At 49.2% G+C, this 11,449-nt stretch overlaps 1 protein-coding gene across 2 annotated transcripts; it reads left to right on the top strand.

Moving 5' to 3' along the window:
• Nucleotides 1-825: 825 nt before the first annotated feature.
• On the top strand, nucleotides 826-9,757 carry LOC149359113 (uncharacterized). Of its 2 annotated transcripts, XM_089571335.1 has the most exons (5): nucleotides 826-984; nucleotides 3,917-3,977; nucleotides 4,099-4,124; nucleotides 4,241-4,319; nucleotides 4,395-9,757. In XM_089571335.1, exons 2-5 carry the CDS (start codon nucleotides 3,920-3,922, stop codon nucleotides 9,659-9,661), a joined length of 5,430 nt encoding a protein of 1,809 aa, XP_089427461.1. In that variant the 5' UTR covers nucleotides 826-984; nucleotides 3,917-3,919; the 3' UTR covers nucleotides 9,662-9,757. The 2 variants fall into 2 exon arrangements, with proteins under 2 accessions (XP_089427461.1, XP_089427460.1); XM_089571334.1 differs by having other exon boundaries at nucleotides 4,241-9,757.
• Nucleotides 9,758-11,449: the final 1,692 nt, after the last annotated feature.

The following is an 11,449-nucleotide window of genomic DNA, read 5'->3' as shown; positions in this document are numbered from 1 at the left end:
TCTGTGAGTTTCATGTCTCAGCTCGAATGACTTCACAATACGGCCGGCCTCAGGTTGCGTTAATAACGTTGTTTTGCCATTCATCGCTTAAACGGAGCCGATTACTATTTTCGAAACTATACTTCCTGTCTTCATTAAGTTCATTCGTTTTGTATATTATAGTACACGTCGCAGTTAAACCATATGTGAAACTAGACGCGCCACCTGCGTTGGCCTGCATCAGGCTTCGACAGCCAACATGATCGAGAACAGCTCCGAGCGAAATATTTCGGCATCGCTACGCTGACAGTTCTGCTGGCAGGACTTTCATTGTGACGGCTCACAAGTTCTCAGCTCTTCCCATTTATGGAAAGCCACAGCTACTGGGACCAAGGACGCAGGATCGAGTCCTGGCCTTGGCAGCCGCAGTTATATGGAGACGGCCCCTGCGCTGTCAGTGCACGTTAAAGAACCCCAGGTGGTCGATATTAATCCCAGACTCTCCAATGCGGCGTCTCTCATAGCCCAAGTGTCGCTTTGAGACGTTAAACCCCCTACCATTTACGGCGAGAAGAAAGGCAAGTCGGCTAGAGTTGTGCTTATTACGGTCGATACAGAAGTAGTAAGTTGAAGTTTCAAGGCTATAATGAACCTATAATTCATACGGTCAACTCAACCAGCTGCCTGCGCCTCAAGCTATGTCAGAAGCGTGGAGAAATTCTAATTGTACGGAAAAAATGTGCGCGAGCCCACGTATGCTTCCTATCAGCGCGACGTTTGACGGCGGCGAGATAAGCCGCCATCGTAAACTCGACAAGAAAGGCAGCGCGGCGGGAGCGTCGGCAAAGCAGAGATCCTGCTGCGCTAATGACGTCGTGGCAATTAAGCCGCCGTTTCCCGTGGCCAGTTCTGCGATAGGGGCATAAAAAGGGGGCAGCGCGGTCGAAAGCGTTTCTTGAAACTGAATAAGGTCCACGAGCACTCAGCCAGCACCAATGTCTTGAGGTGAGTGCGCCAACTGCGTTTACTTATTTACATCGCTTTTTTTTACACTTAAAGTGGAGCCAAGCTGTGGGGGTGACGATAAGGACTTTGCAACAACTCGAGGCCTATGGCAGACATTCACACAGAGGACATCTGACGGCTTAACTGCTTCCAGCTACATAAGCGCCAAGCAAGGAAGCGTAATGATTCTATGTCAGTAGATTTTCATTTAGTGCCCAAGTTTAACACGTTCCTAGCGAAGGAAAGCAATAAAGCGTTCATGTAAATACAGCCTGCTATTTTGTTTTATTTCTATATCGTCATCACTAGGAGCAGCTAGCTTTAAAAAGCAGAGGCACCAAATTCTAGTTTTCTTGTGTAACAGCGCAACGGCACAAGGCCAGAGGACAAGAAGGGACGATACACAGCGCTGAACTAACAACAGAAGTTTATTCAGGAAGCCATGCTTATGAAGGCGCCAGTGACACTGAAAAACAGAAAAACACAAAGAACCGTGACAGAATTCCCTCCGACCAGGCACGTTTTAGATACCACAAGGTTAACACGTGTGCAAAAATTCATATTCTTTCTGCAAGATAGCGACAGAAGGGGTGCTTACACACCTCTGACCCAACTTCATGATCTCAGACGCTTCGATAACTTCTCTAGTCAGCTGATTTTGTGTTTATTTAATAATTTATTTAATAATAATTTATTTTATTAATAAACATCAAGATCAGCTGACTAGAGGAGTTATCGAAGAGTCTGAGATCATGAAGTTGGGTGAGAGATGTGTAAGCACCCCTTCTGTCGCTATCTTGCAGAAAGAACATGAATTTTTGCCCACGTGTTAACCTTGTGGTATCTAAAACGTGCCTGGTATGAGGGATATCTATCACGGTTCTTTGTGTTTTTCTGTTTTTCAGTGTCGCTGGCACCTTTATAAGCATGGCTTCCTCAAAAAATTTCTGTTGTTAGTTCAGCGCTGTGTATTGTCCCTTCTTGTCCTCTGGCCTTGTGCCGTTGCGCTGTTACACAAGAAATCATGTCTGACCAACGTTCCCATCAGTTTTTGTTGTACAAAAAAATCTAGTTGTGTTCTCTTTCTGCACCAACGAGAGCTAAATAATGGATAAATGAAAATTTTTTTGCTTTCATGCTGTCTCGGTATCAACCGCCAAACTACGGCTGTGGCTTAAAAGACGAGTCGAGGTCACGTAAGGCATACAAAAACTGCAGTAATGGTCGCTGCTTCTTTGTTTTAATCCACATCAATTCTTACGCAAGCCTGTCCAAAAGCTACAACGAGAAAAAACGAACAAGCAGCGATTATATAGCACTTTTTGTATGCCTCACGTGGCCTCAAATCGTTTGTTACGTCACAGCCGTCGTTCACCTGTTTGAAATCGAAACAACATGGACAAAAAAAAAATCAGTTATAATTTTTTCAGTTTGCCTAGGTGAACTCCATGTATTGACTCGTGTATACTACTACTGTCTGCGCACCATTCCAAAGAAAAAAAAATCGTTCATAAATTTCGTGTTTCTGCTTCTTTATGGCATTTGCTACTTGAAGAAAAATTAATCGTTCCTCGTGATGTTCGACGGACCTCCACTTCCTTAATGCACGATTAAGTGCGAATGATCGGCACCGTGACAGACGCGCACTGCTCAGAGACATTCAGAAATGTCGGTCCTTCAAAACGTTCCAGAACAAGTTGTTCCTTTTCGGCACTGGGCTGACGTAGATAACGTCCAAGATGTGGCTTTTTACTACGACCAAACCAGATCTTGAGGTTTACACAAAGACTTGCGATGCCACTCACTTTACTCTCAACGTATAAAAACAGGGCATGTTCCGTTAGAATTGATCTCCGCTTGGACGTCCTTTATCGATAAAGCAGAGTGCACATATAAGAATAGTTATAAAGCTAAAATGACTGTCATTACTTTCGTATTCTGTGTTCCTTCATTTTTCTTTCGATATATCAAGACTGCTTTAGGTAATTAGACAGTAGACACAATCTGAGACGCACTTATAGTTTCGTTAGAGCCTCAGACTAACTTTCGGTTGAGCCCTAGATAGCTTCCTAAGGCGACCACGGCTGCGTTTCCGACGCTTGTCGCGAACCACACACAAACACATGCTTTGATGATCGCTTTACCAAGAACTGTGCAGCAAGACATTCAAGGGTTGACTTTTTAAGCGCCGCTTTCAAAGTAACGCTCGTACGCTATGGCGATTTCTTTCACTGCGTCAGCTCTGAAGGTTCCCGGGAAAGACGTAGTTGTTTTTGCAGACGGAAAGTGTCCGCGGCGAACGCGAAAGACGGCGGCACGCATGCTTTCTCCGCACCCGAGCTGTAAAGAAAATAGATATATAAAAGAACAAGAGCGCAAACGCCACAGCTAGGCTTTGAAGGAAAAGGAATAACGCAAGAAACGGCGAAGAAACGTGAACCAAAGCCATAAAACAGTTTCGGCCATGCTGTTGTCCCGGCACTCTTGCCGAAGAAACGCAGACGAAAGCCACGACCCTCTTAATGACCAGCGACTCGGCAGGCAGCCGCTGGGTTCGACGCCAAGCCAGGCGTCCTGCTCTTCGAAGCGGCCGCCACCACGCCGCTGCGAGTGGGGCCCCCTGTCGACCGTGTTGCACCTCACGCGGCCAGGCGCCCAAACGTGGGCTTCGGGGTCGAGGGCGGAAGCGGGAAGGGTTCGAAACCTCTCCAGAGCATAGTTGGTCCCCTGTTATCTTCAGCTCCCACGCGTTGGCTTTCGCGCAGTTCGGATGCGCCGAGGACGGCGAACTTGGAGGAAGGAGAGCAGTCTGCATGAGTGGTATAGAGGGTGCATAAATGGGACTGAAACGTAATTGCGTCTCCACAGCTAGCGCTCGTCATCCTCATTACCACGCGTGTATCGGCATTAATTTCTTTTTTTTTCTTTTTAGGAAATGAAAAGAGACGTCATTTTATGCATCCTCGGCGTCTTCCTGCTTGTCTTTAAGCAAGGTAAGCTGTCATGCACGTGAATTGTACGCGGTTCATCCCCGCCGTCGATGCAATGTGAATCTTAGCGCTACCAAATAAGCGAACCATAACCTCTGTGTTCCTCTTCTGTCATTTTTTGCAGATGCGTCAGCCCAGTATGGTGTGCCGGTAAGGTGCTTAATTTTTTACTGCTCCCTTGACATTGCTTTGTCTTCCACAAGACTTAATGCACTCACTAAAGCGTAGGACAAAAAAAAATCGATTTCATTCTTCATTCTATGCAGGTGGGCACAGCTCCCTACGGCTTGGCCGTCAGCAACGCGTACATGCAGAGGGGAAACGCCATCGCAGCCTCACAGAAGGGTGTGTTTGGTGGTGGACCGGCTTACGTTGGACCCGTGGCGCCACCATTTTACCAAAACTATGGTTTCTACCCAGGAGGCCCCTACGCTGGTCCTGTAATTGCACAACCGGTGGCAGCGCCAACGCCAGCCTATGTGGCTCAACCGATGTTGCCGCCACCCAGGCCGTACGTGCTCCAGCCGGCGCCGCAGCCTCAATTCGTCTATGTTCTGCAGCCGGCGCCTGCACCCCAGGGGCAGCTCTACCCTGCGCAGCCGTTACTACCGCCCCAACCACAACTGTACCCTGCGCAGCCATTGGCAGCGCCTCAGCCCTACCTGCCTCAGCCGGGGGTAGCCCAGCCGCCACAGCCGTATCCTCAGCCACTACCAGATTCCCAGCAAGGGCCGTATACTGCTCAGATATCATCGGAACCCCAGGAACAATCTTCCCTTGCCCGGCCACTCGTGGCAGCCCAGCCACAACCGTACGCTGCTCAGCCATCACCGGAGCCACAGCCGTGTCATCTCGAACTTCAGACACCCTCGCGACCGCAGCCGCTGCTGTATAGTGTTGACCCAGCAGCAACGTCTTTCCAGCAAGAGTCGAACGACGACCTCGCCCGCGTCAAACGCGATGTCGCGGGTCTGGCCAATCTACAGACGCAAGTTGCGACGGCTGCCAACTCGCTACCTTTCACCCTGGTGCAGAAGAGTTTCCCGAGGGGCTCCGTGCTGTTCCCGGTACACAACCGAAGTCTCCCTGGTTTGGCCTTCGCGCAGAAGAGCCTGAACCAGGCCAGATCTTGGATTTCTTCCGTATCAACGATCAAGGTAAAGCCGCAACAGCCTAACCTTTCCAAAGTTATTCCATGGCTATCAGCCAATGTGCCTTGGTTGCATCGCAGTGCGTCACAACAATCTAAGGCAGTTAGAGAAACAATCCGAAAGAAGCTGCCAGCGGCTTCTAGCCCAGAGGACAGAATTGAGCAACAACAAGAAAGATTACAACTCTGGCAGGGACAGCAGAGGAGACTACAGTTAAACCAGCAAGAGCACCACTGGCAGATTCTGCAGCAAAAGAGGAGGAGGCTCGAAGAACAAAGACGACAGAGAGAGCGCCAGCACCGATTGCTTACTCAAAGGGCACGTGAACAGCGTGTGAGGCAGCAACAACGAGCACGTCAGAGCATAGTGGCACAGCAACAACGATTCAGGCAGCGCCACGGCCTCTTGACGAGGCAGCATCAGCAACAAAATCTTGACACACCCTGGACACGGCATGTGCTTCCAGGAGCAGTACTGACACCAGCGAGGCAGCCGCATGTCGCGAAAGCGATAGAAATACTACCCGACAGGGAGATAAGGACGCAAGGGCGCTCCCTTCAATCTGCAGATAAGAGAACCAATGTGTCCGTTCGCACACAAGCGCGGCCTGGTGGAAGTATTAGCATTGCCCGAGCGTCTTCATCTGGTATTTTGATAAACAAAACAGCCAATGGGAATAACCTTAAGATAGAAGTCCACCCAGGGGTACATATAGCGCGCAACAGACAAATTGCAGTCGAAAACCCCTGGACTGGAGTGAAAGTGAACAAGTCCATATCAGGGAAAGGTGTCAACGTGCAGGTGCAACGTGGGAATCACCAAATTCCTAGCAAACAGATTGTTGTGCAGAATCCCTGGACAGGAGTAAAGATCAACAGAACTGTTACAGCGCGAGGTAGCAGCCTACAAGTCGAGCGTGACGTTCAAGCAGCTCCAAGCCATCAAATCATCGTCCAAAACCCGTGGACGGGAATAACAGTAAACCGAACAGTGACAGGGGGCAATGTAAACCTGGAAATACAGCGCAAGAGGCAAGGCACCCCCAAGACTCAAATATCAGTGCAAAATCCTTGGACAGGTGTAACAGTCAACAAGAGTGTAACTGGCAGTGGTGTCGATGTTTCAGTACAACGTGGTCCACAGGGAATGCCCAGCAGGCAAATAGTTGTTGAAAAACCATGGACGGGAGTCGTTGTCAACAAAACTATAAGTGGGCACGGTATCGACGTTCAAGTGCAACGTGCAAGTCACACAATTCCTAGCACGCAAATTGTAGTGCAGAACCCGTGGACAGGAGTGACGATCAATAAAACAGTTGCCGCGCGAGGAGCCAACGTGCAAGTTGAACGTGGTGTCCATGTGCCTTCAAGCCGCCAAGTCCTAGTCCAAAACCCATGGACAGGAGTAACGGTGAACCGAACGGTGACAGGCGGCAACGTAAATCTGGAAATTCAACGCCAGGCGCAAGCAGCGGCCGAGACACAAGTAACTGTCCAAAGCCCTCGGACAGGAGTGACAGTCAACCGGACCGTAGGTGGCAGTGATGTCAAAGTGTCAGTCCAGGGTATTGGCCCACATGAAGTTCCTACGCGCCAGATACTTGTTGAGAATCCGTGGGCGGGATTCGTTGTGAACAAAACGATAAGTGCGGACGGTATCGATGTTCAAGTGCAACTTGCAACTCACGAAGTTCCTAGCAAGCAAATTGTAGTGCAGAACCCGTGGATAGGAGTGATGATCAATAAAACCATTACAGCGCGAGGAGCTAACGTGCAAGTTGAAAGCAGCCATGAGCCTTCAAGCCACCAAATCCTGGTTCAAAGCCCGTCGACTGAAGTTAATGTAAACCGGACAGTCACCGGGGGCAACGTAAATGCAGAAACCCAACGCAAGGAACAAGGAACCCCCGAGACACAAATACTGGTGCAAAATCCTAGGACAGGCCTAACAGTCAACAAGACCATAGCAGGAAGAGGTGTCCACGTCTCAGTACAGCGTGGCTCACCGGAACAGCCCATCAGGCAAATAGTTGTTGAAAATCCATGGATTACAGTCAACAAAACGATTACAGGGGCCAGTGTCAACGTGTCCGTACAACGTAACAGCCAAGCAACGGGTAACAACCTGATCCAGGTCTTAAATCCCTGGGCTCAAGTAATCATAAATAGAACAGCCCCTGAAATCAATGTCAAGGACAGCGCTCCAATATCATTCAGCAAACAGATAGCAGTGCACAGCCCTTTCACAGAAGTGACTGTCAACAAGACTATAAGCGACAATGGAGTGAACGTTTCAGTACAACGAAGCGTGAAAGTTCCCACCAGGCAAGTAGTTGTCCAGAGTCCACGGGCCGGTGTGACAGTAAACAAGACAGTAACAGCTAATGGAGTTACTTTAGATGTCCAGCGCGCCTCACCGGTGGCTCCGAGGAGTCAGTTAGAGATCCAAAACTCCTTCGCAGGAGTGACAGTTAATAAGACCATAAGTGACAGTAATGTCAACGTCTCGGCCCAACGTGGAATAGCAGGAGCTCCAAGTAGACAAATAGTAGTCCACAACCCGTGGACAGGAGTTACAATGAACAAAACAGTCAATGAAGGTGGCGTCAACATCTCAATTCAGCAAGGCACAAAAGGAGAGCACAGCAGTCAAATAACTGTCGAGAACCCGTGGACAGGAGTTACAATTAACAAAACTGTCACAGGAAACAATGTGAACGTGGAAGTCCAGCGCAGCGCAGGGGCAGCTGCCGGTGAATTTCTGACAGGGGTTACCGTCAATAAGATTGTAAGCGGAAGTGGTGTCAACGTATCCGTTGAAAAAGGCACTCAGGAAATTTCCAGCAGACAAATAGTAGTTGAAAATCCATGGGCCGGAATGAAAGTCAACAAAACAATCACAGCAGACGGCGTTAACATTCAAGTCGAACGCAGTCTTCAAGGGAATTCAGACCTGACAGCCAAAGTGACAGTCAACAAAACCGTTAGTGCAAGCAGTGTGGACGTGTCAGTACAACAGAAAAACCAAGTACTTATCAGACAAACCGCGATCGATGTCCCATTGACAGAAGTGACTGTAAACAACACTATCGCTTCAGGCGGTGTAAATGTAGCAGTTCAAGGTGGCACACGGGGCACATTTGGCACTGAAATTGTTATCCAAAATCCTTGGACAGGAGTGAAAGTCAACAAGACTGTGACCGAAAGTGGCGTAAACGTGGAAATCCAGCGTGACCTTCAAGAAGCCGTCAGACAAGTAGTTGTGCAAAACCCCTCTACAGGACCTGCAAGCAACACTAGCAACGATGCAGAACCTTCGCGTGTAACGCAAGGGCAGCCCAGCGTTCGAGTCTTCGCCAAAAATCCTTGGACTGGTGTTACAGTCAACAAGACAGTCATCGGAAGCGATGCTAGAGTGTCAGTTCAACTCGGTGCCCACGGAGCTGCAAGCCAGCAAAATATTGATCAGAGTGCCGTAAAAGGAGGAACGGCCCAAAACACATTCACAGGGAATGGTGGCAGCGTTTTCGTCCAACATGAGAACCCAGGAATGTCCGGAACCGAAACTGTGGCGCGAAACACGGCCACGAAAGTGACAGTAAACAGAACAGCGCTTGGGAAAACCATAGATGTAGAAGTAAACCGTGGTAACCAGCAACTGGTTAAGAAGCAATTAACCATAGTTCATAATCCTCTCACGGGTACCACCATAAACAAAACAATAACGAGCAACCGCGTTAACGTGACTGTCCAGCGCGGAGGCCAGGGAAACCGTATTACTGTTGTCTCGCCTAACGTCGGGGCGACCCACGTTGGTGGTCACTCGATCATTCACGTCCAGCCTGTCGTACGCCGCCTGCATCACTCGCACGTGAAGAAACTAGTGGTCCCGCAAGTCACAAACCCGATTGCGCAGCAGCAATTCTTTCCTTTCTTCCAAGCACGCCGAAACTTGAACTTTCAGATGCCTCCGTACGCCCACCCCTACATTCCTCTCGTGAGAGGGAACAGGTTTACAAAGAGAAAGCCATTCTGGCATGGCTTTCGTCTCGTGAAGCCTGCGAGCTTCGCAGAAAGGCAGGTTATCCCCAACATAGCTATAAGCACACTGGGAACCGGCTTCGCCGTGTCGCACACGGACATCTACCAAAATGGACGACCACTGGTCAAGAACAGGATAAATGCTAACCAAGACTTCACGGTTATCACCAGAGTCCACCGATTTGCTGCCGACATCTTGAGCATCAACTACACGTTCAGTTCTCAAGACGGCGAGACTAGCGGATATGGAGTCACGAACAACGTTGCCCAAAGTGAACTCGGCGGCTTTAGGACACAACAGTTCAAGCCGAACATCGACGTGGACACTGGAGGGGACAACGTCAGCGTGAACACACAAATCTACCAGTACGGAAGGCCGGCCGCAAACTCGATTGTTGACAACCGCGCTGGTTTCGTGCTCATCACGGCAGTTCACAAGCTTCAAAGGAAACCTCTGAGCATCAAGTACACGTTTCGTCCGCTCAGAGCAGGATAGCAGCAGTGCCACGTGTAGGACTTGCGACGAACACTGTATAGTAACTGTAAAGCGTGCACGTGGTTCGCTTTGATAAATAAAACTGGAAACCACGAACACTTCGCAAACAGCCTCTTTCTTCTGATGGGCGGCAGAGAACCGGGCGCATCGTTTTGTGAGCTCTTTACCTGGTAACTTCGTTCACGCCGCATCAGCTGTGACGTAACGATACTATGGCATTTCCGTACCTAGCTATTAGAAAATCTTACCCAACAGAACTAATATAACTGTGAAGATATATTCCGACTGCTTAAACCCGTGCGGCGCTAAAAACGTGCATGGACGGAGTGAAATAAATTAGCTTTGAAGTATTCATTCGCTGCTGCCAGTTTAATGGGAGGGGTGTGGGAGAGGCCTTTGTCCTGCAGTGGACGCAATTAGGCTGCCGCTGCTGCTGATGATGATGGTGGTGTTTGCATGATGATGATGCTAGTGAGTGAAAGGGAATATCGTCTGGAGCGGCAAAGGATCAAGTGAAGTGATGAGGTTGAGAGGGATCTTTCATTTAGCGACCCATGTTGAGATATAGCGGGACCTCTCATAACGACGACGTTGCTTTTTTTTTATTTTACAGCAGCAACTAAACTCAAACGACTCAAGGCGCAATGAAAACAAAACAAAACAAGTGTTACCTATGCCAGAGACATGAAACTACTTTCTATGCCAGAGACATGAAACACTTGCAATAAACTGAAAAAGGCGCTCGTTAGCGCAGATAAAAGCAGAGCAATTGCGGATATTTCGTAAGCGGGGAGAGTGGAACTGTTCTTTAGCAGCAAACAGCCAGTACCTCTTCGCACGCGTGCGGTTTTCGAATGGCGCAAGAAATGGCCAAAGTTTGTTGAGTCAGGACAGCGATGCTTTAGAAATTTAAAAAACTGATATCGATATTACTTACGGTGAGCTACACACCTCTCAATAACTAGGCAGCATAACTGTAATAGTTAGAAAGCCAAATTTTTAAAAACTGCAGAAAGTATTAGGTGAAACACTCAGTATATGAAGAGAGGAGCGACAAATGCGAAAGCCGGCCAGCTGCGTTTGGAGAGTAGGGACTGCTCACTAGCCACATCGTACAACGCGAAAGGGGTAACGTGAATACGGAATAAACCGGCTGCGCAACGCCTCTTCCCTCGGATGCAATGGAGATAGCGGCGACAACAGAGCCTGTTGCTGCGCATCCGTGACGCGTCCCCCTGTCGCTGATTTTGGCCATTCTGGCGTTACATTACTGTGAGATCCGTAACACCATGGCGTCAATTTTTCCGTTTGCATTCCCAGACCTCTAGATTATGGGCCACACACCACGGAGACAGCAGCGTGCGTAAATTTTAATTCCCAGTCCCTGCAAACACTGCCACCGCTGTCGCTTGAGACCACAGCCCATAGAGTTAATACCCACAGCCACATGCCCGGAGCGTGACGTAAGCTGGAAAGAAACGGCAGCCCCTGGCGAACTGGCAGTTCGCAACCCTGGCGCACAAGACTTCATGCTGCATGTGTGTGGCCGAAACCACGTTGATTGCTACGTACTCCCGCTTAATATCGACTGCGCGACTCGAGTGCGGCGGCACAACGACGACGAAACAAAGGCACAGCGCAGCACCGCCACTGACCGACAGCCACTTTCTAGCCCTCGCTGCTGTTGGGTTGCGGCTAAGTACCAGGCGGTGCTGAGTTATTCCTCGAATTTCTGCTTGATTTCTTGTGTTTTCTTCCCATTTTCCAGGGTGACTGAACGCGGGAACG

Source organism: Amblyomma mixtum, chromosome 2 (genome assembly GCF_055824585.1).
Source record: "Amblyomma mixtum isolate Tamu chromosome 2, ASM5582458v1, whole genome shotgun sequence".
NCBI lineage: Eukaryota > Metazoa > Arthropoda > Arachnida > Ixodida > Ixodidae > Amblyomma > Amblyomma mixtum.
This window is presented reverse-complemented; position numbering and strand designations above follow the sequence as displayed.

What these genes read in the sequence shown, in the direction of transcription:
- LOC149359113 (XM_089571334.1), top strand. Translation starts at nt 3,920, where the DNA reads ATGAAAAGAGACGTCATTTTATGCATCCTCGGCGTCTTCCTGCTTGTC. An exon ending in CCTGCTTGTCTTTAAGCAAG is followed by an intron (nt 3,978 to 4,098) that starts GTAAGCTGTCAT and finishes CATTTTTTGCAG; the next exon opens with ATGCGTCAGCCCAGTATGGT. An exon ending in CAGCCCAGTATGGTGTGCCG is followed by an intron (nt 4,125 to 4,240) that starts GTAAGGTGCTTA and finishes CATTCTATGCAG; the next exon opens with GTGGGCACAGCTCCCTACGG.